The sequence below is a fragment of the Salmo salar genome, chromosome 26 (genome assembly GCF_965601325.2).
Source record: "Salmo salar chromosome 26, fSalSal1, whole genome shotgun sequence".
NCBI lineage: Eukaryota > Metazoa > Chordata > Actinopteri > Salmoniformes > Salmonidae > Salmo > Salmo salar.
The window spans coordinates 20,480,316-20,505,090 of NC_138316.1; the positions used below are offsets into that span (position 1 = coordinate 20,480,316).

Consider the following 24,775-nt stretch of genomic DNA (forward strand, 5'->3'; position numbering starts at 1 on the left):
TGTGTTGCAGACATTGCTAATCGTCTCATTTTGACAGCTTCGCAATCCAGTCCAGTCACAAGCGTTGTAGCCATCTTATTGGGTGTCTATGAAATACTGAGTACAAGAATATTCACACAAAACTCCCCCCCATAAAAAAACAACAACTTCAGAAATTGTTAGCATTTTTATTTGCTCTAAATTCTTTAACATTGACATTTGGCCTTACAGCTGTGATCCCCTGTGGTCAGTGTTGACAGTGCTTTTGCACTTCAGAACCCTCAATTTTCCAACAAGTGTTCTGCAAGCATTAAATGTGTATCTCCAAACTTGACCTAACACATTGATACTCCACAGAGCACAAAGGTACAACATAACATTAATCCCAACATGGTACTTCAGATCAAGCACTTAAATTTGGCTTCCAGATGCAGCTTTTGAAGTACTCAGTCTCTCCTAATGTCATTACTCTGGGTGTAACAACATGCATAGTGGAATAAGTGATAGAAGTGAACCGGTACATTGAACACAGTAAGTAACCCAAATTTCCATCTAAAAAGGAATTTCCTACATTCCTGTTTAAGACCATTTGCATAACTGAATAAATATGTGCACTGTTGATCAATATCAAATTGTGTCAAATGAAGAGCACAATTGTTATACAATAACAGTGCTGAGTGCACCAATGGTGTGAATTAGTGGTAAAGTAAAACAAGGTAAAGTAAAACAAGGAATATAAACTAAAAGTAGGGGCTAAAAATCAGTAAGTACCATAATTAGAAAATAGTCAAATAAGTCATTTCAAGCAATAAAACTGTACATTTGCCAATATTATTTTCACCTTCTCATGATTCAAACAACCACCACCATTACCAGTAGTTATTTCATACAGCTTCACTTCTTATTCATACAGCTTCACTTATTTCATACAGCTTCACTTATTATTTGGGATTTGTCTTGTTAATATCAGGTGAAGGAGCAATGAGGGCTCATTAGAGAAAACAGATTCCAACTGTTTACATGTCTCCACTTCAAACCCACTCTGAAACACATCAACTGACTATGGTGAATAGACATGCCGATTGTCTGAGCATCAGTTCAGGCGGCGTCCAGCCATTAGCAGCATCAGTTCAGGCTGTGTGGGTGTACAGTAATGATAGGACAGGTATCCAGCCTGCCCAGCGGTTCTTTTCTGCCCACAGCGCCAAATCATACATGTCCAGAAACGGATGCATTTCAATGCCAAAGCCATCAAGGAAAAAGTTGATTGATGAATGTCCACAAATGTATTGTCTCAAACGGTGAAGACATTTTCCAGTGCCTGTTCCCTGGCATTTTATTGGTGTGTTGTGTGATTGAAGATCATTTCCTGCAAGAAGGCCTAATATTAAATAGCCCCGTCTGTCCTTCTCCTTTCACTATTCATGATTTGGTTATTATTCATTCTAGAAATAATGCAGTACCTTACCAGAAGGTCTCTAGAAATACAACTAAACTATATTAAGTGATACAAATAAAGCGATAAGTGTCTACCACAGATTTAACTCCTCCTCATAACTCCTTTTTTCCTTCGCAAAGTGTCATCAGCACTACATCAATGTCACTACAAAATCATATTCCACTAACATTCTTCTACGTACTCAACTGAATCTAAAACTAGACAGTGAAACTGGAAATCAAAATTCACTTCCTACAGAGAGCAACCCTGGCAAACCCCTGAAGAAATGTGCAATTTAAGTAAAGATGAATAATCTTGTGCAAAAACAAACAGCCACATCATCACATTCAACTGAGCTAGCCTCCGGCCTCTAGCATGATAGGACATCCCTTCTGGACTAAAAACACTGATTTGAGTGAGAACTTTAGCCACGGGACCTCAGAGTGCCTCATTGGCCAGAGTTTCAGTGGAGAGCCATATCTTTGCCCCATTCAGGAACTTGCTGAGAGGAGTGCCCAGGATGCTGCGGCGGCACATGTTCCCCACGGGAGAGAAGGGGAAGGAGGAGCTGAGGTACTCTGGAGTTGAAGAGGGCTCGAGGGTGGAACAGGCCTTAAAGTACATCCTGCTGTGGTCTGATGGGGGGGCGCTGGGGTTGGAGGTCGGGGTGCTGGCCGGAGTGGCCCCCTTGTACTGGCGTAGCTGGCTCTGCAGCTTCTCTACCTCATCAGCCAGCTGGGAGAGCTTGTGGTATGCGGTTACAGGGCCGCCCTTGGGGATGCTGGCTTCAGGGACCCAGCGCAGGAAGTAGAGCCTCCACAGGGCCAGGTGTGAAGGCAGGAGCTGGGGGATGAGCATCCCCTGTAGGTCTGCGGGCCGAGAGACCCAGTCCCTGAAGAAGCGCTCTGTTGGGCTCTCCACCACTTCTCTGATCTGGGAGAAGTCTGATTTGAGCCGCGGCACCAGGGAGTTCCGCCTGGTCAGGGTGAGGCTGTCATGGCCGTCCATCAGGATGTTCCTCAGGGAAGAGGGCATCCCTCGGAGTGTAGAACTGTAGTTTTTCTGGAAGAGAAAGGAACACACTCATTTACAAGTTATTTAGGGTTAGGGTTAGTTGACAACTCTCTCTTTCATTGTATTCATTTGCATTCTCAAACAAAGCGAGCAAACTGACCTTGGTGCGTCTGAAGGACTTCACTGCTCCGTTCTGAACACAGGTGGCACCTTTTCCAACATACATGGGGTTGTTGAAGAGGGCCTGGTCTTTGGGGGTGAACTGCTGTGACCAGTCCCAGACAGGGGGGAAACGCAGGGCCTTCTCCTCCCCCAGAGGGATGCACTTACTCTTAGCAAAGTCCTGTAGAGGAGGACAGGTAAGGTTACTAATACTGCACACAGCTGCACACAGATCTGAGCTGTATCATATCAGAGGTGGGTTGACGGAGTTCAATACAACCGCAACTATGTTAAGGGGGAACTTCCTGTGTTTGTGGCTTTTTGTGTGTGAGCTCCTCACCATGCTGTTCTCAGTGCGCTGCTGGGGACAGTTGAAGAGGAAGGTGCTGAAGACAGGGATCCACATGCTGTCACTGAGCACAGTCAGATATGTCTCAGTGAACTCAAAGGCTGCTGGGTACTGATTTATAATCTGCCACACACAGTCCAGGAACAGCTGGAACAGAGGAGACTGAGGGGATGTAGGAGAGGAAGAGGGGGAAAGGTAGAGAATATTGTGATTAAGGGCGGCAGGTAGTCTAGCGATTAAAATCGTTGGGCCAGTAATCAAAAGGTTGCTGTTTTGACTCCCTGAGCCGACTAGGTGAACAATCTGTTGATGTGCCCTTGAGCAAGGTACTTATCCTGAGAGACTTACAGGAGCAATTAAGGTTAAGAGTGTTTGCTAAATGACTAAAATCACTGGGCACAAAAACAATGACAACATTTCAAAGTACATCTCCATGTCAAGCTCCATGTCAAGTATGCAAATAGACTAAGCCTACCTCCTCTTTGTCATTCTTCTTCAAATGGTTGCACCGGTCGAGGAAGCGATGGCCAGCCATCACCCACTCCTTCTGCACCAGGCTCTGGAAGCCAGTGAGGCTACGGAAGTGAGGGTCCAGCATCAGTTGTACCAGAGAGGACACCACACAGCTCAGGTCCCTGTCTTCTTCCTCTGGAGAGAGAAGAGAGGCGAAAGAGAGAAGAGAGAGAGAAAAGAGAGAAATACAGGTCAGACAGACAGACAGAGACAGACAACTAAAGAACAAAACCATGTATTTCGTTACCTTGCAGAATGACAGACACATGTTTTCCCTCCAGCAAGTAGACTACCTCGGCTGAATGCTTCAGGAAGGCCCTGGAGCCAGGAATATGAAAGGATACAGTTGACTTTACTCTAGGTACAAATATGTAACATTTACACATACATCTTAAGTTCGACATTCATTAACTCTGACCAAAAGTTGAGTCCAACCAAAATTATCCTGTACTTCTTCATGAATTATTACCACCATTAAAAAATGTAAATAAAATGAGTAATATATATATACCAGATGGTAGAGAGAGAACCAGCAGGAACGTTTATCAATGCTAGTACTTTTCTAAATGAAACTTCATGCAGGACAGCGGCAATGCCAGTGCAAACAGCACGGTGAGCCAACCTTCTGGGCCAGTGGCGTCTAAATATTTGTACATACCTGACATACTCCAGCCATCGAGAGCTTTCCATGGACGACAGCCACTTCTCCTCAGACTCCTCAAAGGGCTCTGCACACAAACAAACACACAGTCAAACATCCCAAGAGCTTTCAGAATCCCTAAGAGCAGCAATAAAATCCTAAAAACAACAAAGTGCCTTCATAAAAAAATGAACAAATAGATCACAACATTTATTTGATTGACTGATTTCAATTCCTCCGACTTACCGATGACACAGATCTGCCGCACTTTGACAAAGGCAGCCTGGATGTCCTGGATGTTGGGCAGGTTCTTGTCCAGGTCGGACTTGAGGACGTCACTGCGCTGTGGGTGGCTCTTTGTTATGGCACTACAGATCCTACCACAGCACAGAGCAGGAAAAGACTGTTGGAAATGGTCTTAACAGCAATGTTTATTTGACAAGCAGTTTATTTACTTCTCTTTGGTACTGCGAGTCTGGACAGAATAGTTTGGCAATCTCACTTGTCAGTTATGCCAAAATAACAAATCACAGTGCTGACATGATAATCACACTATTTGAAAGGAAATTGAAAACATATGATGGTAGTAAACAATAAGAAAACATCAACAAATATAAATGGATTCATTGATATTCCATTCAGTCTTATTATACCTCTGGTCCAGCTTCCTCTGCTGCAGTGGGTCACTGATGCTGGCCATGCGCACCAGGGCACTCCCGTTGGGGTGATTCCAGCACCACAACTAAGGAAACACACACAAACACACACCACCTTATCATGTTTCAGCAGTCACACACAAACGGTCTCCCTCGTTCTCTCACTTACAAACACTCACATACGCTCAAATGCATAGTCACTCCTCTCAAAGCACTTAACAAATCGGAGTCATTAATACTTGATAGAAACAGTCGGTCTAGAGAATTCTGTCTAAAACAGCATGAAAGGCTTTTATTTAGCAAAAGCTGTTGTTTTTGGGGATGAAAGAGGCTGGCCACTCACAGGGATGCGGTGAGCAGTGAAAAAACATAAGTACTGCTTCAGGTCTTGATCCGCCAGGGACACTGGGACCACAAAGTACTCTGGGAGACTGGAGAGAGAAATATAAGAAGGAAATATGCATTACAGAGATGCTCCAAATGGCAAAAGGTTAACATTTGATGTCACTGAGTCAGGCGTCATATTAGCCACAGCAGATTCTGAATGGTTCACCACAATATGAAAAGAAATAACTCTGTGGCAGCAAGTGAAGCAATTACTACATTTCCATCTCAACAAAGATTCTATTACATAAAGTGTCAATGTAAGCCATTACCTAAGTGTGTTACATAAATTATTACCATTCTGCCTGATGAGGATTATGACACTCTAATGAGCTATGTTAATCATAATCCAAATCTGGTAATAATCCATGATGTCATTTAGAAAATGAGCTCAGGCCTGCAGTAACCCTCCCTCCCCACTCCCCTAAACTATGTGGGCCCCACCTGGATGAGACGATGTAGCCCTCGTTGATGGAGCACACCCTCCACTCTGCTGCACCTGTTCTCTTGATCTCTCTGTCCCATTCAGAGGGCCGGTCAAACAGGGGCATCTGCAGTCCTCCTCCGGGATCGACGCCATTAACTCGCTCCCCTGCACATGTAGCAGTGAGTTCTTGCTAATTAAGGACACACACCTGCTTGCTGTATTTCCTTCAACTCAAACATTGCAACAATTGTAAATATCTGTTGATGCCCCGGTGTTCCAACAAAACTCAACTGATCACATTGTTCTGTTAACAGTGTATTCGGCATGTTTTCCTTTAGGTTCCTGACATGTCAAGACATGTACAGTGGGGATGCTATTGATAGCTAGAACAGTTTGGCAGGCCACGGGGAATAAGGGTGTTTCAAAGCCTTTTCACTCAGAACCAGATGATTAAGTAGTGTACTGTGTACCTACCCAAGGATCCATAGTATTGCTTCCCTACGTACTCAAAGCCAAACAGCAGCTGGGGATCAGCGGGCTGGGAGTAGTGAGCGATGGCCAGGCAAACCTTAAATCACAGGGTGGGGCAAACACATGACTTCAAAAGGAAGGAACTGAACAGGTCCAGGCAAATATACAGTACATTCAGTGCCTTTGGAAAGTATTCCGACCCCTCGACTTTTTCCACTTTGTTACGTTACAGCCTTATTCTAAAATGGATAACATTCATATTTTTTCCTCAGCAATCTACATACAAACCCCATAATGACAAAGTAAAACAGGTTTAGATTTCTTCGCAAATGTATTAAAAATAAAAAACAGAAATAAATAAATATATATGTTTTTTTCCCCTCAACACAATACCCCATAATGACAAAGCAAAAACAAGTTTTTAGAAATCTTAGCAAATAAAAAAATATATATATACTTGTTTTGCTTTGTCATTATGGGGTATTGTGTTAAGGTTGTTGAGGGGGGAAAAAACGATTTAATACATTTTAGAATAAGGCTGTAACATAACATAAAATGTGGAAAAAGTCAAGGGGTCTGAATACTTTCCGAATGCACTGTAGGGCCTAGTTATACGAGCCTGGAAGTTTTCCTTTGCTGCTTTTTGACTGTAACGCCTTTACAGCCTTTATATTATACTAGGGAAATTGTTTCCATAGCTAAGGCTGGCAGTGAGGACTAGTAAAGAGCAGAATAAACAACCTCTGAAGAATCAAAACAGTTGCTTTGTGAGGTGTTAAAGTTCATAGTAACCATTGTTATGTAAATGCAGGCTGAAAAGTAGCAGTGGCCTGGCTTTGGCCCCAGGTGAGAGCAGATCTGCCGGAGCCATGGCCCAATGAGACATGGGTGCCGGCACACATAGATGGAAACAGAAAAGTCTTAGACTTTTTGGTAAAACCCTGCGGTAAATCCTGTATGGAAATGCACCACTTGTCAGGTCAGGGAGTCTGGAAAATCTCATGGCCCCAACAATACAATCTAAGGGAGATGGTCTGCTAGAATCTTTAAGATGTGACGGCAGATAATTCTGTACTGTGAATGGAGACAGGTTTCAGTGACTCCATAGGATATTCTGTCCCTTTTCAATGAGTTGTGTCTTTGAAATGCACTCTGAGGCACGTTCTGGCTGCCTCGGAGTCTGCTGACCACGGCCAGAGTGTTTTTCTGTTCACCTTTTACAGGAGTTGTTTTTATTCATTTGGAGGTGATGATTTTATTGGCTAAAGACTCAGGAATCTGCTTGGGAATTTTCAATAACACTTCAAGCTGTGCCCCTTGTAGCCAAGGCCTCTACCTTTACTACAAGATCCCACCATTTAAACAGCAGAATGTATTATTTAGCCCAGACATTCTCAACAGCTGAGGCACTAAGTCATGTTTTCTGCACCTTGAAGGGTATGTCTCACTATTTCTAATAAAAGGCAAACGTTGAAAAGCAAGGGCAAACATTTGAAAGACTTCAACCATGGAACCATACTCATGTATTTGTAAGTGTGCCTTGGGACTATCTGGGTAGCTAAGTTGCTACAAGCATTCAGACTTAAGCGTGGCAGCCAGGATTTCAATTAAGTGAAACCTAGGAAAGCAAACCTTAGCAGAACGCCTATTTCTATTGGGATAGAGGGCTGAGTCTGGCGTTTGGAGCTTTCCATCGGTGGCAGTGGCATAGAATTACACAATGCTGTCCATTCATTGGAGGAGCTGCGACTAAAACACAGGACACAAGGAAGGAAATGGTATGTATGCATGCATGCATGTGTGTACGTGTGTGTGTGTATGTATGTATGTATGTATGTATGTATGTATGTATGTATGTATGTATGTATGTATGTATGTATGTATGTATGTATGTATGTATGTATGTATGTATGTATGTATGTATGTGCCTGTGTATATTTGAGAGACTGCTCCCAACTCTGTAAATTCCTTTGGTATAATAAGCTATTATAGAATGGCTTCATTCCATATGTCACAAAGAAAAACAAGGACCAAGCCCTGGTTTAGCTCCCCACAGTAATTACACTGTGTGTCCCCATATAGAAATAGGCACAGGAAGTGCAGTTAAATCCCACTCCGTACCATTCCAATACTTACAGCAGAAACACCCATTCATAAAAAACACCATGTGTAATCAGAAACAACCAGGAGACACAACAAATCAAATTGTCATGAGTTACCAAACCCCCCCAAAAAATAAAAGGCCCTGGAAGGCAGAGTAGCCAGGTAATGTTAACAGTTACTTCTTAGTTCAATATCTTTCAGGTGTGTGTTGAGGCCCTTCAAGCGCTACCTCCCCCTTTCTCTGACAAACTGCTCCCATGTGGCATGCACCATGCGCTCTGGCTGGAGATCTAAGGTCACGTGTGTACATAGACGCAGGCTGTCAGGAAGATATACTGAGGTCTGCGGTCTCCCTGCCACGGCCATGCAGAGGACTCAGGGCTGCTGCTAAGAACTCTTGGAGGCCTTACTCCACATAACACAGAATTCCCTTTTGGACCAGAACCTGAGGTGCAACAGCATCTGTGGTTGCAGAGTGATCAGAAACTAGAAGGCTGAATGCATGTTTTGTTCCCTGGATGTTTTTTGTGGTGACTTTAAAACCTCTCTATCCGGTTCATATGTTCCAAGGGGCTTGCAGGTTATATCCAGGGTGGCTCCTTCTCCCTCCTACCCGGTTCCTTCTCTCCACTACCCTGCTTGCTTCTCCCCCCTAACCTGCTCGCTTCTCCCTTCTCCCTCCTACCCTTCTCCCCTTCTCCCCTCCTACCAGGCTCCCTTCTCCCTCCTACCCGGCTCCCTTCTCCCCGGCTCCTCCTACACGGCTCCTTCTTCCTCCTACCCTGCTCCTTTCCTACCCGGCTCCCTTCTCCCTCCTACCCGGCTCCCTTCTCCCTCCTACACGGCTCCTTCTCCCTCCTACACGGCTCCTTCTCCCTCCTACACGGCTCCTTCTCCCTCCTACACGGCTCCTTCTCCCTCCTACACGGCTCCTTCTCCCTCCTACACGGCTCCTTCTTCCACCTACACGGCTCCTTCTTCCACCTACACGGCTCCTTCTCCCTCCTACCCGGCTCCTTCTCCCTCTTACCCGGCTCCTTCTCACTGAACACAGCATCACATTGTCTAGAATGAGCTCAACAGGCCCACAGGGCTCGGTAACACTGTATATAGACTTTCTTTTTTTATATTGTGTTATTGACTGTACGCTTGTTTATTCCATGTGTAACTCTGTGTTGTTGTTGTTTGTGTCGCACTGCTTTTCTTTACCTTGGCCAGGTCGCAGTTGTAAATGAGAACTTGTTTTCAACTAGCCTACCTGGTTAAATAAAGGTGAAATAAAAATAAATAAAAATAAATACTCCAGGTGAATGCTCTTACCAGGCCTGTTTGTTGGCTTTGCTGTCAGAAATAGAAGAGGGGAGAAGAGGGGTGGAGAGGGGAGGAAAAGCACAGAAAGGAGGATACAGGGCAGCCTACAGGGTAGCCTACATCGCCCCAGAAGGGCCTCCTCAGTGTGTTTGTCAATGGGGTTACCATACACATACAGTCCTGTTCGGTTTTCTGGGAGAGGACATAGTACACATGGCATTCTTACTCATCCAAAATAAAGGATTAACTAGTGTCATTGGCAGCATGTTTGCTCTCATACTCACATAATGGGACTTAACGCTGATAATCATGTAGGCTAGCAAGAGATGATTAAAAAATATTTAAATCTGACAGTGGCAGTCTTTTGGGAACAGCTATACTGACAGCAGAGGCATTCCACTCCACAGTGAATTACCAGTGAAATCCTCTTAGAAACTAATTACATTACATTTAACTAATCCACTGTAGTGGTGAGGCAGAGTTGAGTTGGAGGATTACCATGCTAGATGGCTGGTATCTAGCCTCAGGTTCAATTCAAGAGTCAACACCATGTACATTTATATAGTGTTTATACATCAAAAGTGTCCATTTTGTTCAGAAAGCTTATATCGCAAACCTTCTTGGCGCTTTGGGGCCCAGCCTCATCGAAGCGGAACCTGATGATTCGGAAGTCCTTGCAGTAAAGGATGAGCTCGGTGGGATTAAACTTTAGCTTCTGGTTGGAACACAGAACCTTCTGCTTCCCCTTAGCATCGTTCACTGAGAGGAACAAACACAAAACACCTTTATTTAACCAGGTAGGCTAGTTGAGAACAAGTTCTCATTTACAACTGTGACCTGGCCAAGATAAAGAAAAGCAGTGCGACACAAACAACAACACAGAGTTACACATGGAATAAACAAGCATACAGTCAATAACACATTAGAAAAAAAGAAAGTCTATATACAGTGTGTGCAAATGGCATGAGGAGGTAAGGCAATAAATAGGCCATAGTAGCGAAGTAATTACAATTTAGCAAATTAACACTGGAGTGATAGATGCGCAGATGATGATGTGCAAGTAGAAATACTGGTGTGCAAAAGAGAAGAAAAGTAAATAAAAACAATATGGGGATGAGGTAGGTAGATTGGATGGGCTATTTACAGATGGGCTATGTACAGCTGCAGCGATCAGTTAGCTGCTCTGATAGCTGATGTTTAAAGTTAGTGAGGGAATTATAAGTCTCCAGCTTCAGCGATTTTTGCAATTCGTTCCAGTCATTAGCAGCAGAGAACTGGAAGGAGAGGTGGCCAAAGGAGGTGTTGGCTTTGGGGATGACCAGTGAGATATACCTGCTGGAGCGCGTGCTACGGGTGGGTGTTGTTATCGTGACCAGTGAGCTGAGATAAGGCGGAGCTTTACCTAGCATAGACTTATAGATGACCTGGAGTCAGTGGGTCTGGCAACGAATATGTAGCGAGGGCCAGCCGACTAGAGCATACAGGTCGCAGTGGTGGGTGGTATAAGGGGCTTTGGTGACAAAACGGATGGCACTGTGATAGACTGCATCCAGTTTGCTGAGTAGAGTATTCGAAGCTATTTTGTAAATGACATCACCGAAGTCGAGGATCGGTAGGATAGTCAGTTTTACAAGGGTATGTTTGGCGGCATGAGTGAAGGAGGCTTTATTGCGAAATAGGAAGCCGATTGTAGATTTAATTTTGGATTGGAGATGCTTAATGTGAGTCTGGAAGGAGAGTTTACAGTCTAGCCAGACACCTAGGTATTTGTAGTTGTCCAAATATTCTAAGTCAGAACCAGTCAGAGTAGTGATGCTGGTCAGGTGGGCGGGTACGGGCAGCGAACGGTTGAAAAGCACGCATTTGGTTTTACTAGCATTTAAGAGCAGTTGGAGGCCACGGAAGAAGTGTTGTATGGCATTGAAACTCGTTTGGAGATTAGTTAACACAGTGTCCAAAGAAGGGCCAGATGTATACAGGATGGTGTCGTCTGCGTAGAGGTGGATCAGGGAATCACCCGCAGCAAGAGCGACATCATTGATATATACAGAGAAAAGAGTTGGCCCGAGAAATGAACCCTGTGGTACCCCCATAGAGACTGCCAGAGGTCCGGACAACAGGCCCTCCGATTTGACATACTGACCTCTGTCTAAGAAGTAGTTGGTGAACCAGGCGAGGCAGTCATTTGAGAAACCAAGCCTGTTGAGTCTGCCGATAAGAATGCAGTTATTGACAGAGTCGAAAGCCTTGGCCAGGTCGATGAAGACGGCTGCACAGTACTGTCTTTTATCGATGGCGGTTATGATATCGTTTAGTACCTTGAGCGTGGCTAAGGTGCACACAATATTAGGGCTAATGTATAAGCAAATAGTAACAGTAGTTGCCTGGTCCCAGGTCTGTAAGCCTAATGTTTTTTTTAGAGAAGTTGGGCTAAAGCACATACAGTACAGATCTGGGACAACACTAGTATAGTGTGGGGTAATGTACATGTGGGAAGTGGGCAGCTGAGTGACCAAAGATTCCACAGAAAAACTGATTATCTATGTCACCACAGAGCTTCAGAGAAATTCAACCAAGTAGGAAGTGAAATTGATCCTCCAGACCTGAGCTGTCTAAAAACAAATGAGGAACTTCATTCTTCATGTTCGGATGACCCTTTATGGGGTAATACTCTAAATATACTTATGTTATTCTGAATACAGAATAGTCTTTTTCAGAGGTTCCTCGAGTATTACATATGGTAAAACATTTTCCATTATAAACGCAACATGTAAAGTGTTGGTGCCATGTCTCATGAGCTGAAATACAAGTGCACCTTGTGCTGGGGACAATAAAAAGCCACTCTAAAATGTGCAGTTTTGTCACACAACACAATGCCACAGATGTCTCAAGTTGACAGTGTGCAATTGGCATGCTGGCTGTAGTAATGTTGTCGTGGAAAATTACTAAATTAGACATACTATGCTGTTTTGACTTAGATAACTGTCCATTGTTATATGATAGTGTTTTTTCCACTGATGCAGGCTTGTTGTCTTGTGGGACAGTTATAAGTCTCGGTGTACAGATAAGAGCTGGGTGCGACCGCAGTATGTGACATCCCGTTTGTACTATCTGTAGGAACTCCTCTGTATGGAAACTTGCAGGAAAGAACAGACAATGGTGGCAACGTCAGCTATCTACAGAGACAAACTAAACACCTTTTATACACTATGTTCCCCACCCGTTTGCACACATCTGCTAACTGCCACATAAACAAAGAGGTTGAACTTTTCTATAAAAGCTGAGAGCCAACTCTGTTCATAGAGCTTTCAACTCTGACTATTAGTGATGGTTGATTGCTTCATTTTTGCAAATCTTGTAATAAAATTGTTGTTTGAAAGAATCTGCAGTCTCTCTTCCTCTGACAATTTGGCGACAAGGACGGGACGACTAACTCCGTTTGCTGATTGCTCCTGGGGAGACCGAGGTTGCGTTAGACGTGGCAGGGAGCCCCACACTCCGACTAAACAGAGCAGAAACGGGACCCGCTCGGACCGGCAGGGAGCGTCAGTGAGTGGATACGTCATTCAGAAAAGACAAAATACATTTATTGAGTATGTATGTAGTATGCTTATTGGTCTTAAGATACAAATTCATTGATTTGACAAATGTTGAGCAATGTTATAAAGTAATGACTTCAAATAAGTTACGTTATACGTTATGTTGGCTGACAATTTGTTAGTTATGCTATCCTTAAGAACCGCACAGCATTACAACAGTATGTACCGGTATGTTAGCTAGTTAACGTAACCTAACGTTAGTTTGCAAATTATACATCGAACTTGATAGGCAGTATATTAACTATAATCTAACTAACTACCCAACGTTTATTAACCTGATTATTCACGTCATTCTTAGCTAAGTGGTATAGTCGTTTTTCGTTCTCAATGGACATTGTTAATTCTGGCTATTGTTGCCAGCAGCACAGTTACAGTCACAAACACTTTGGATAACCAGCCCTGCTTGGGTGAGTAAAATAGTCAGAGTGAGGTGTTCTCTTATTTGTGTCTGGAAGTAGCTAGCTACTTTACTATTTATATTTTTGACAACTTTTACTTCACTACATTCCTAAACAAAAGTATGTACTTTTTACTCTACCTTTTCCCTGACACCCAAAAGTACTCGTTACATTTTGAATGCTTAGCAGGACAGGAAAATGGTCTAATTCACACGCTAATCAAGAAAACATCCCTGGTCATCCCTACTGCCTCTGATCTGGCGGACTCACTAAACACATGCTTTATTTGTAAATGATGTCTAAGTGTTAGAGCGTGCCCCTGGTAATCTGTAAATAAACAAAAAACAAGAAGATGGTGCTGTCTGGTTTGCTTAATATAAGGAATTTGAAATGATTCATACTTTTGATACTTAAGTATATTTGATCAATTACATTTTCTTTTGATAGTTAAGTATATTGAAAACCAAATACTTTTAGACTTTTACTAAAGTAGGATTTTACTGGGTGACTTTCTCTTTAACTTGAGTCATTTTCTATAAAGGTATCTTTACTTTTCCTCAAGTATGACAATTGGTAACTTTTTCCACCACTGGTGAAATCCATAGATTAGGGCCTAATTAATTTATTTCAATTCACTGATTTCTTTATATGAACTGTAACTCGGTAAAATCTTGAAATTGTTGCATGTTGCGTTTATATTTTTGTTCAGTATATAATGATCTTAGAACCAGAAGGGGATGATTTGCATGTTTCCATGGCACACCAGGAATCTAATCTTGGCCTGTGTACCACCACCTTCACACACCTTCACTACCTTACCAGACAAGGATAAGACCAATGCCTCTTCTCGGTTTGTGGTGGGTGGAGTGTTGGGTCAGTGTTTTTGCCAAGCCAAGGCTCTCATAAAGGACCTTTGTTGAGGGCGTACTGAGTAGAAAACATTGCTTCATGCTTTATCAGCTCAGCACAACAGCGCCACGCTCCCAGCCATGTCAGCAGAGAGCGAGGCTATGAGTTACACAAACAAGGTTAATCCGGAACAGGCTTTTCAGCCAGGGCCCTCTGTCTGGGCTATGACCTCATCTATGTAGATACTAGAAATGGATCGGTGACCAGGGGGAGCAGGCAGGCAGTCACCAAAACTGGTTTAAGTCAATGGTGTGTGTCAAAAATCAGCCTGGTATCAGCCTAAACACAGAGACTGGGGTCAGCCATATGGGACGTGATTGGATCTGAGAGGTCCGACTGGTCCCTCAGCCATCAGAAAAAAAACATTCATGGGGATTTCAAAGGAGGAGAGCACAACCTGTCCATTGTGCATTCATAATTCAACAGCTGGGTGTAGATGAAGCATTACAGCTGCAGCGGTCCAAGAAGTGTGGGGGTCTTACAAAATCCATTATATCGGTCATAAAGACAGAATCGTGGGGGGCAATGCGTTTCATAGGTAATTTATTTTACACAGGCTATTAAAAAAAAACATTACCTGTCAGGACCTAAACTGCTCTTTATTTCTGGACTAAAGGGACTGCCAGTGTCATATGAGTAGGCTACTTTCCACTGAGAGTTATATTTTGGTGGCGATTGCTGTTTGAGTTTGTTTGGCATCTCATCACCATGGTTAGCATAATAGCACATGGTCTTACCTGTCACCACTTGCTCCACACACGCCAGGGGAACATCGTGCTCTCCAAGCAGACGGTTGGCAACCTGGAACCTCTGAGAGAACAGAACACAGAGATCAACATGGTGAGGAGTGGAGGTACCTGGGGGAAAAGCACACAATAGTTCCAGGGAGACCAGAGGTTTTAATTGGAGCGCACCACATGTTATCAACAGCTGAGAGGAGAATATTTGAACCATCTGGAAATGCTCTGCCAGGAACACTGATGATGATACTGTCGTTTTTGTATTTCAGTGAAAAGTAATGATTAACATGGAATCAGCTGATGAATGGAGATCATTGACAACTTTCGAGCAAATGTGTGAATCTAAAAGTTACCCCATTTGCACTGAAAGGCAAATCCACAATTTTGCCATCAATGAGGACCTTTAAGATCAAGGCTGATTTCCCAGAGCAGTGCAATCCTTCCACGAGTCCTATAAACTTTTGTTTTTCAAGTAAACAGATCTGGGATGACTCACTTAAGTTGTTTAAGAGGTGAAGGCATCAAAATAAGCTTAACACAAAACAGGTGGTCTAAAAGCACAGGGTGGAAAGTTACATAAAACATCTGACACTGGAAGAAAGACACCAGTGTCTTACAAACCTTTTTGTTGATGGTTATTTCACGACAGACAACAGGCCAATCCCACATGTTGCTTATCATGTGACAGCCTTGACCACACTTTCTCCAATAAACTCAGGTGTGATCATGTAGGGCCAGTCTCCCAGGAAACAGATTAAGACTAGTCTTGGACTAAAAATACATTGTAATGGAGATTGTCTCGGATTAATCCGTGTCTGGATAACTAGCCCATAGAGCTACAGTCATTTTTGGGAGAGAGGCACACAGTGTACCACAGGAGGTTGGTGGCACCTTAATTAGGGAGGACGGGCTTGTGGTAATGGCTGGAGCGGAATCAGTGAAATGGTATCAAATACATCAACACACGGTTTCCATGTGTCTGATGCCATTCCACTCTCGCCGTTCCAGTCATTATTATGAGCCATCCTCCCCTCAGCAGCCTCCAATGGAGTGCACTCACATTGAAAATATACCTGCTTGGGGAGGGCATCATGGGTGATGAAGGAAACCTTGAAGTTGGTGCATATCAGCTTCCCCCACAGGTCACCATGGCTGCCATCTGCTCCGATGCACTTCCTCACAAAGCTCACTTCGTTCACCACAATCTCCCCTGAGGATGACAAACAGGAAGTAACATGAACCATGACATTTAGGTTTCAAAGAAAAGAGGTAGAAAACATAGGCCTAAAATGGACAGAAATTGAAGGTGTGAGTGTTAACCAAAGTTATTTTAAGTCTTATAGCAATGAAACAAAACATGGGCTGATGGCTGAGTAATATGACATGAATGAAGCTTGGGAAAATGTGCTATGGAAGTGGAATGATCACATACATACTGAGATGTCTATCTCCTAGTCTCATTCAGGATTCTGCCATCCAGCCAGAGGCATCCTGTTACGCTGCCGGAGAGTGATCTGTGCATTTCTCCTCTCAGGCCCTCGAATTGGCTCTAATGATCCCACATTCCAGTCTGAGGCGTTGGGTCAGGGTGATGGAAATACCTGTCATAGAATAGCTAGACCTCTTCATGACAGAGGAGGTCAACACAACACTGTCTGTTGCCTAACCTATAGGCCTAGTTACCCGTTGTGATCTCTACTCTTTAACCCCTCTTTGGTTCCAGTAGCATCTCAGGACAAAACACAAACACCCACAGCCTGACAACAACCTGGTGTCTGAACCAAAGAGGGTTCCCTCCATTTACAGGACTTTACTTTCCTCCTCACAAACAGATGTTTTTAATTACCTCCATAGCCCAGATGCACACAGCTCCAAGAGGTATATATTTTTCAATATAAAAAAAAAGAGCCCATGATGAGTCACATACACTGCTGACTGTTTCTACTCCAGGATCCTTCTCTCTCTCTGGCCATTCAGTGGGAGTTCACAGACTCAGCCCATGCACTACAGGCTTGCCAGGAAAACCCCATAAGCCAGAGAATGGGGATCAGGTGGGCCTAGCTGTCCTCCTCCTGGGAAAACAATCTGCCATTAAGAAAACTGAGAACTCAGCATAAACTTTCAACTGAGCCCAGCCTCAAACGGACAAAGACTGCTTTGGTTAGTAAGGCTGCTTGATGGATCGAGGTCCTCCTCTCAAGTTTTACATCCAGATCAAAACCCCTCTTCATCAAAGACAGGTGTACCCAGTCCTAAACTAGGCCTTAACTTTCTAGACTAAACCATTCATGTTGTTTTTATTGATGTTGCCATTTCCTGTGTCACTGAACAGGGACCTAAGAGGTCTGACAGTAATTAGCTCTCAACCTCGCTGGCAACATTGAAGGACATGAATGTTTATGACAAACCATTGTCTCTCTTAAACACTTCAAATCTAAACAATGACCAGTTCAATGAATGCAGCTGCTACCTTTGCATAGTGCAAATATCCTGGCATTTCATGATAGATTAAGCATGAATTTACAATTGCATGAAGTGAAGACCTAAAGTAGAAGAGACTGTATGATAGACTAGTACATGAATGCAGTGCAGTGGTGATTCCCTCTCGTTTTATATCGTGGCAGTATGGTTGTGAGTGACACTACAGCATCGCTAAACTATAACAGCTGGAGCAGCTTTGCAGAGGGTTACCGTAGGACAGGCAGGGAACAGCCAAAGAGAACCAGGCCCAGCACTGTAAACAGGATCATCACATGTCAAAATGACAGTTTTTCCCTCAGAGTCAGCAAGACTTTAACCCATTCAGCCCAGCTGTAATCTGTCACTTTCTATTTAGCTGGTTCCTTTTGATGCATTCGTTTAGATTATACACTGCATTGTCTATGAGCAAATTAGAGCCTGACTGTACATTCAAATTAGAGCCTGACCGTACACTCAAATTAGAGCCTGAACGTACACTCAAATTAGAGCCTGACCGTACACTCAAATTAGAGCCTGACCGTACACTCAAATTAGAGCCTGACCGTACACTCAAATTAGAGCCTGACCGTACACTCAAATTAGAGCCTGACCGTACATTCACAGTTGAAGTCGGAAGTTTACATACACTTACGTTGGAGTCATTAAAACTTGTTTTTCAACCACTCCACAAATTTCTTGTTAACAAACTACAGTTTTGGCAAGTCGGTTAGGACATCCACTTTGTGCATGACACAAGTTATTTTTCCAACAATTGTTTACAGACAGATTGTTTCACTTATAATTCACTGTATTACAATTCCAGTGGGTCAGAAGTTTACATACACTAAGTTGACTGTGCCTTTAAACAGCTTGGAAAATTCCAGAAAATTATGTCATAGCTTTAGAAGCTTCTGATAGGCTAATTGACATCATTTGAGTCAATTGGAGGTGTACCTAAGGATGTATTTCAAGGCCTACCTTCAATCTCAGTGCCTCTTTGCTTGACATCATGGGAAAATCTAAAGAAATCAGCCAAGACCTCAGGAAAACAAATTGTAGACCTCCACAAGTCTGGTTCATCCTTGGAAACAATTTCCAAATGCCTGAAGGTACCACATTCATCTGTACAAACAATAGTATGCAAGTATAAACACCATGGGACCACGCAGCCGTCATACTGCTCAGGAAGGAGACGCTTTCTGTCTCCTAGAGATGAACGTACTTTGGTGCGAAAAGTGCAAATCAATCCCAAAATAACAGCAAAGGACCTTGTGAAGATGCTGGATGAAACAGGCACAAAAGCATCTATATCCACAGTAAAACGAGTCCTATATTGACATAACCTGAAAGGCTGCTCAGCAAGGAAGAAGCCACTGCTTCAAAACCACCATAAAAAAGACAGACTACGGTTTGCAACTGCACATGGGGACAAAGACCGTACTTTTTGGAGAAATGTCCTATGGTCTGATGAAACAAAAATAGAACTGTTTGGCCATAATGACGATCGTTATGTTTGGAGGAAAAAGGGGGACGCTTGCGAGCCGAAGAACACCATCCCAACCGTGAAGCACGGGGGTCGCAGCATCATGTTGTGGGGGTGCTTTGCTGGAGGAGGGACTGGTGCACTTCACAAAATAGATGGCATCATGAGGAAGGGGATAATTACGTGAATATATTGAAGCAACATCTCAAGACATCAGTCAGGAAGTTAAAGCTTGGTCGCAAATGGGTCTTCCAAATGGAAAAAAAACCAAGCATACTTCCAAAGTTGTGGCAAAATGGCTTAGAAACAATAAAGTTAAGGTATTGGTGTGACCATCACAAAGCCCTGACCTCAATCCCATAGAAAATGTGTGGGCAGAACTGAAAAAGCGTGTGCGAGCAAGGAGGCCTAAAAACCTGACTCAGTTACACCAGCTCTGTCAGGAGGAATGGGCCAGAATTCACCCAACTGAATGTGGGAAGCTTATGGAAGGCTACCCGAAACGTTTTACGCAAGTTAAACAATTTAATGGCAATGCTAGAAATAAACGCTGAAATAAATCCTTCTCTCTGCAATTATTCTGACATTTCACATTCTTAAAATAAAGTGGTGATCCTAACTGACCTAAAACAGGGAATTTTTACTAGGATTAATTGTCAGGAATTGTGAAAAACTGAGTTTAAATGTATTTGGCTAAGGTGTATGTAAACTTCCGACTTTAACTGTATATACACATGGAGTACACGGTGCAATGAAATGCTGACTTGCAGGTGAATCTTGCACTGTGTAGGCTACTCCTTGTATATGACGAATAAACAAACGTGAACATGTTACTTATGAATTACGCCCAAGGCTAGGCCTATTTGTTCTTGCCTGTACTCCATGTTAAACATTGTTTACAAGCTACATTATATCACCCATGTCACTGCATCACAAGTTGTTTAATGTATGCACAAGAATGTAACAATAAAACTTTATGGCCTGTGAGTCTTATTGAAGATGAGGAGTGGGGATAGTAGGGTGGAGTTCTACTGTCATGTTTCACAGCATGGATTAAGATCAGACAAGGAACAGAGACAGAGGAGAGACTGAAGAAATAGGTTGTCGCTCTTGTAATTGTGGGACCAGTCAGCAACTGCCCACCATCACCCTCATCCATCACTACTGTGTTTACTTCCAAAACTGGGTCTAATAATCTGCTGGCTTGATGAATTAACAACTCTTTTGTGAAGGCAGAATGCTGACAGGTCTGACACAAAGGGTACAGTAACTGCCTGGACTGCAGCCTTTCACCCCCACTGGACTGCAACTCTGCCAGTAAGTAACCTGGGTTACCACAACATCTAACAAACAGTACTGTGGTCATGTCATCAACCGCTTACATCATAGCACTCTCTGTTTATCACAGAGTTGGCTACTTTCAGTGCCTATTCAGATAAATGTCAGTTGGCCAAGGTCGTGGTCTATCATGTGACCAGAAGTAACACAGATTCAGAACAATCACAAGGCCTATCCTGTGTGTGATTGGCATGTCAAAAACATGTATATCCTGTAACCATACTGGTGGAAACAAACACTTCCTAGGATCTGGTTCTCCTTCTTGACTAAGTCCACAAAACCCTAAATCAAATAGGGCTATTCATGTGATCACTCCTGCCAACTGACCCAACTAACCACAACCTGCTTTGCTTCCTGGGGTTTTGAAGCTTTCAAAGCAGGCCACCTGTGTTTGTGTACAGCACCTAGCAGACCAGATCACAGTTTGGACATCTGGTGGTGAGGGACACAGGCTCAGAGACCCAACATGGTCTCCGTATACAGTGATTATCACAATCCTCTGAGTCACACGAGACCAGGGAGAAATGCCTCAGTCACAACACAAAGATGGCAGTTAAAGGGACAGATATGCTTCAGCATTCCACCTGTACAATAGTAGAGTACAGTGTGCCAGTAACACCATCACATTGCTGATGGATAGCGACACGTCATTTTGAGAAACTCATGACTTTGCCCATATTAGCCTAGCTTGTGTGATTAACGGAGCAGAACTCATGTGCTGACAAACTAAGTGGTGAAGAGAGACTGAGGACAGTAGGAGTATGTGGGCCAGAGAGGTGAGAATGTGTTTGGGAGTACAGAGAGTTAGCTTTGCCTCATGCAAACATCGCTGCTAGGCACATTTTTCCACCGCCTCAGGAGAGGCCTCAGCTCACATTCTCCTACTGAGAAAACAACAGCATCTATTACAGTACCTGTCTAACTATCATTACAGATGTCTACAGTTCAGATGAACGTGTGTCATAAAGGTGACAGTGTGTCAGCGAGGAGCCTAAACAAAACAGTCAATGTTGGTCGTCTATGTTTGGACACCAACACACACTCCAGAAACACAGGTCACATACAAAGAGAGAGAGAGAGTGTGGGGGTGAGAGAACTAGGCCTAGAGGAGGAGAAAAAGAAAAACATTCAGAGAGAAGAGGGAGAAACCCAACCAGACAGTTCACTAATTAGAGGTGGGCACCCAGCAAAGGATCCAGCCAGGGATGAAGAGAGAATCTGAGGAGGACAGAGAGATAAACAGAGAACTACAGAAATTAAGGGAGGAGGACAGATGAACAGAGAGAGAGAGAGAGAGGGGAAGATAGAAGAGAGAGGAGGACAATTGAGATGATTTGCTGAGATGAGTTAGCCCCACTGTGGTCCTCTGTCTGGTCAGTTTGGTGTGGACTTGAATGGATCATTCAATCAGAGACCCTTTTGAATGGGTCACATTCAAGTCGCATAGCAACACTACCGAGGAGCTGGGATGCCCACAAATAAAGCCAAAGTCTATCCATTCAGGGCCACCCTCACAGAGCCATGAACTAAAGATCAGATCATAGACCATAGTGTAAAATCAAACCTGAGATTCAATGTAGGCTAAACTGTTCGTAGTCAGGTTGAGGGTGAGGAGGTGACTATGGTATTTTGTAAAGCAAGGCCAGGTGGCACTGCGTGAGTGAGTCATGTTTACTTTCACTGGCAGCATTCATTGAAACACACTGGCAGAACCCAGCAATAACAATAGCTAAACCTCCAGTCAAGGAACAACCGGTATCCCTCTATAAAACATACCAGCCTCTTAAAATAATCAACTGAAATAGATAAGGGTAAAACTATACAGCCAAAGCAGGGCTATACAGTGGGACAGTTTTACTCACATATGCGCCTAAATATTGCTGGGCAATTTAAAAAAATGAAGGATTCTAGTTTTATTACATCAAATATTAGTCATTGTGCTCCTAAATGTATTTGTGTACGCAAACATTTTCCAATTTAAGTCAGTGTAGAGCCCTGCAAAGCAGAGGAAATAGCAATAGAGTGCAAGAGAGAGGTTTTGCTTTTATTTCAGCAGCGTAAGAACAACCAGGCAAGGCACTTCTATTTTAGAATGAAGGAAGGTCCATCCTCTGTTGCTTAATTATAAGGAGTGAACGCCTCAAAGGGAAATTCATCCCACAGCACAACCTCTGATTCACAACTTGTCCTCAGACTCAGATATAGGCCTAATGATACTTCAAGGTTATATGGTCAAGTGTTTCTCAATCTTGCTCCATTATATCAGTGAGCTTCCGCCTCCAGAACAGCCATGAATGAACCGAAATGCTTAAGAATGTTGTTGGCTTTTTTGCAACAATAGTTTATGGGGGGGCAACATGAATTGAGTGGAGGGTCATGGCCCCTCCCTGTACACAGATTAATGAGTGGTGGTTAGACACATATAGAGTTTTCATTATTTCCATTCTCTTTAAATGTCTCCTTGTTTATCTTAATACACTGGAGAAAAATGTAATATGGAGAGGTTGGGTGTCAGTTCAGCTCACACACAAACACTGCCAACAAAATGGAAAAAAGTAAACAAACCTGAGGCCCTGCCACGCATTAAAAATTCAAAGTTGCGAAGAAAAACACACAAAAGGCAAAAAATAGTTTTCAGTGACCGATGCTCTGTGAACAGGAAATACCCTTGTGAATCTCTTATTGTAACCTCCTTAAGACACAGTCATTAACCAACTCGCATCCTCTCTGAGCTGGGATTTGACTGCAAAATCAGGAGGCATATCTGAACCAGCCCATTGTTAACTAAGGCTAAATTATGCACAGTTAGTTGCAGTGATGAAAAGGGGGCCAGGCAGGCACCGCATTGCCATGGTGACTTGAGATAGCCCAGAGAAAATAGACTTTCAGTTGGATGAGATTACCACAGCCTAATGATGCGACAATAAGGGATGCCAAAGACCTGTGGGGAAAACCACAAGTGAGGTGCACTGATAGACAACACATTCAAAACAAGAAATTACATTTAGCTGAAGAGATATGGGAGTTTTCACTGGCTGGTCATTGAAATATCAATCATCTTCTACCTTAGCATGAGAAGAAAGACTATAGCTGGATGAGGTCAGCCTTTACTGGTTATTTTTCAGGAGCGGGATATTTTGATGGGTGGTTTAATTTATGTAGCCTCTACATATTCAGAACATAATTGTTAGTTACAAATAGAACAGTCAGAAACAACAAGCTAGCTGTGGCAGAGGGAACAGTAAACTCACCTGGAAGTAACTTGGCCTCTAACTTCTTGATAGGTGGCTGTGGAGTTTTTTTCAGATCAGTCTGCATGAAATATAAAACAGAGACAGTTTGTTAGTCTATAATAAGCTAACTAAATTATGCACAACATATAGCTAGTGAATTGAACAAGTAATCCTAGCTAGCTAACTGCTCAGTAATAGCAAGTAACTGTTAGTATACTGAGGACAGAGTAACTTTGCTAGTCAAGTAAGGTTACTCACCTGTACAGGCAGAAGGTAGGATTTAAATGTTGGTTTCAAGGGCTTCATAGAAAACATTATTAATAGCTTGAGTCCAATAACTAAAGATGATTAATGGATACTTCCAAGATTTCAGTGAAAAAAGAATGTCAAACGTTAACTAACTTGTACGTTAGCTAGCACAATAACAGCTAAAAAATAAATTGCTGAAAATGTGAAGTAGTCAACAATACAGTCAATTTTTAGAGATAGATTTCCCCATCTGGATCAGGCTGGGATTGTTGCTGTGTATCTCCTTTCGTTTCGTGTCAACACAGCTGCTGTACTGTGCTGGCGAGCTCTGGGTGTCCTCCTCGCGAGCAAGTTACTAGTAGCCAGCTAGCCTTGTAGTTAGCTGCTAGCAAGCAAGTTTTACTTCGTCAAACAACCTAGCTAGCTTTAGCTAACTAGCAAGCATTCCATTCGCAGAACTTTGCGAACGCCTCGCTGCAGACCGTGAGTTAATTCACTAATCTTACTAGAGAAGAACTCCACAACGTAAACCCTGCTGGCATACAGCAGTGACAACTTTCGTATTTAAGCTAGCTAGCAGCATTATATCCAAGGCTTTGCTATGCTTTTTGCTATGGACACAACGGCCATGTTTACATTCGGGAGGAGACAGACAGCGGAGGAGCATCGGTCTATGTTGCACCCTCAAGCACAGATCTGGGACCAACTGTAACTGACTCCTGTTCAGATTTAAGATAAAAAAGGAAGAAAAAATAAACTTAAGGGCTTTTGACCTACAACGGAGGGTAGGGAGGGCCCCAGAAAGTGCTATATCTTACTCTCTTGATTCCTCAAGCACCGTCTGGTCCATTCATTTATGTCTATTTACGACTAATTTTGATTTGATTAATCATGTATAGTATACACTGTCGCCTATTGA

General features: G+C 43.1%; 1 protein-coding gene across 2 annotated transcripts; it reads right to left on the reverse strand.

Annotated features, from left to right (window-relative positions):
• Positions 1–151: 151 nt before the first annotated feature.
• Positions 152–24,746, reverse strand: LOC106587335 (myotubularin-related protein 10). Of its 2 annotated transcripts, none has more exons than XM_014175641.3 (16): positions 23,866–24,746; positions 23,626–23,686; positions 16,167–16,303; positions 15,091–15,163; positions 10,064–10,206; positions 6,037–6,130; positions 5,580–5,727; positions 5,095–5,182; positions 4,749–4,837; positions 4,342–4,472; positions 4,114–4,183; positions 3,703–3,773; positions 3,418–3,590; positions 2,934–3,104; positions 2,592–2,774; positions 152–2,479 (listed from the first exon to the last, which is right to left on the reverse strand). In XM_014175641.3, exons 1-16 carry the CDS (start codon positions 23,920–23,922, stop codon positions 1,856–1,858), a joined length of 2,313 nt encoding a protein of 770 aa, XP_014031116.2. In that variant the 5' UTR covers positions 23,923–24,746; the 3' UTR covers positions 152–1,855. The 2 variants fall into 2 exon arrangements, with proteins under 2 accessions (XP_014031116.2, XP_014031118.1); XM_014175643.3 differs by having other exon boundaries at positions 16,154–16,303.
• Between the last annotated feature and the right edge of the window lie 29 nt (positions 24,747–24,775).

Excerpts from the sequence above, each read along its gene's own strand:
- LOC106587335 (XM_014175641.3), bottom strand. The coding sequence starts at position 23,922 with ATGTTTTCTATGAAGCCCTTGAAACCAACATTTAAATCCTACCTTCTG. Across the intron at positions 15,164-16,166 it reads ATGATGCCCTCCCCAAGCAG|AGGTTCCAGGTTGCCAACCG; the intron begins GTATATTTTCAA and ends CTGTTCTCTCAG. Across the intron at positions 4,184-4,341 it reads GCGGCAGATCTGTGTCATCG|AGCCCTTTGAGGAGTCTGAG; the intron begins GTAAGTCGGAGG and ends GTTTGTGTGCAG.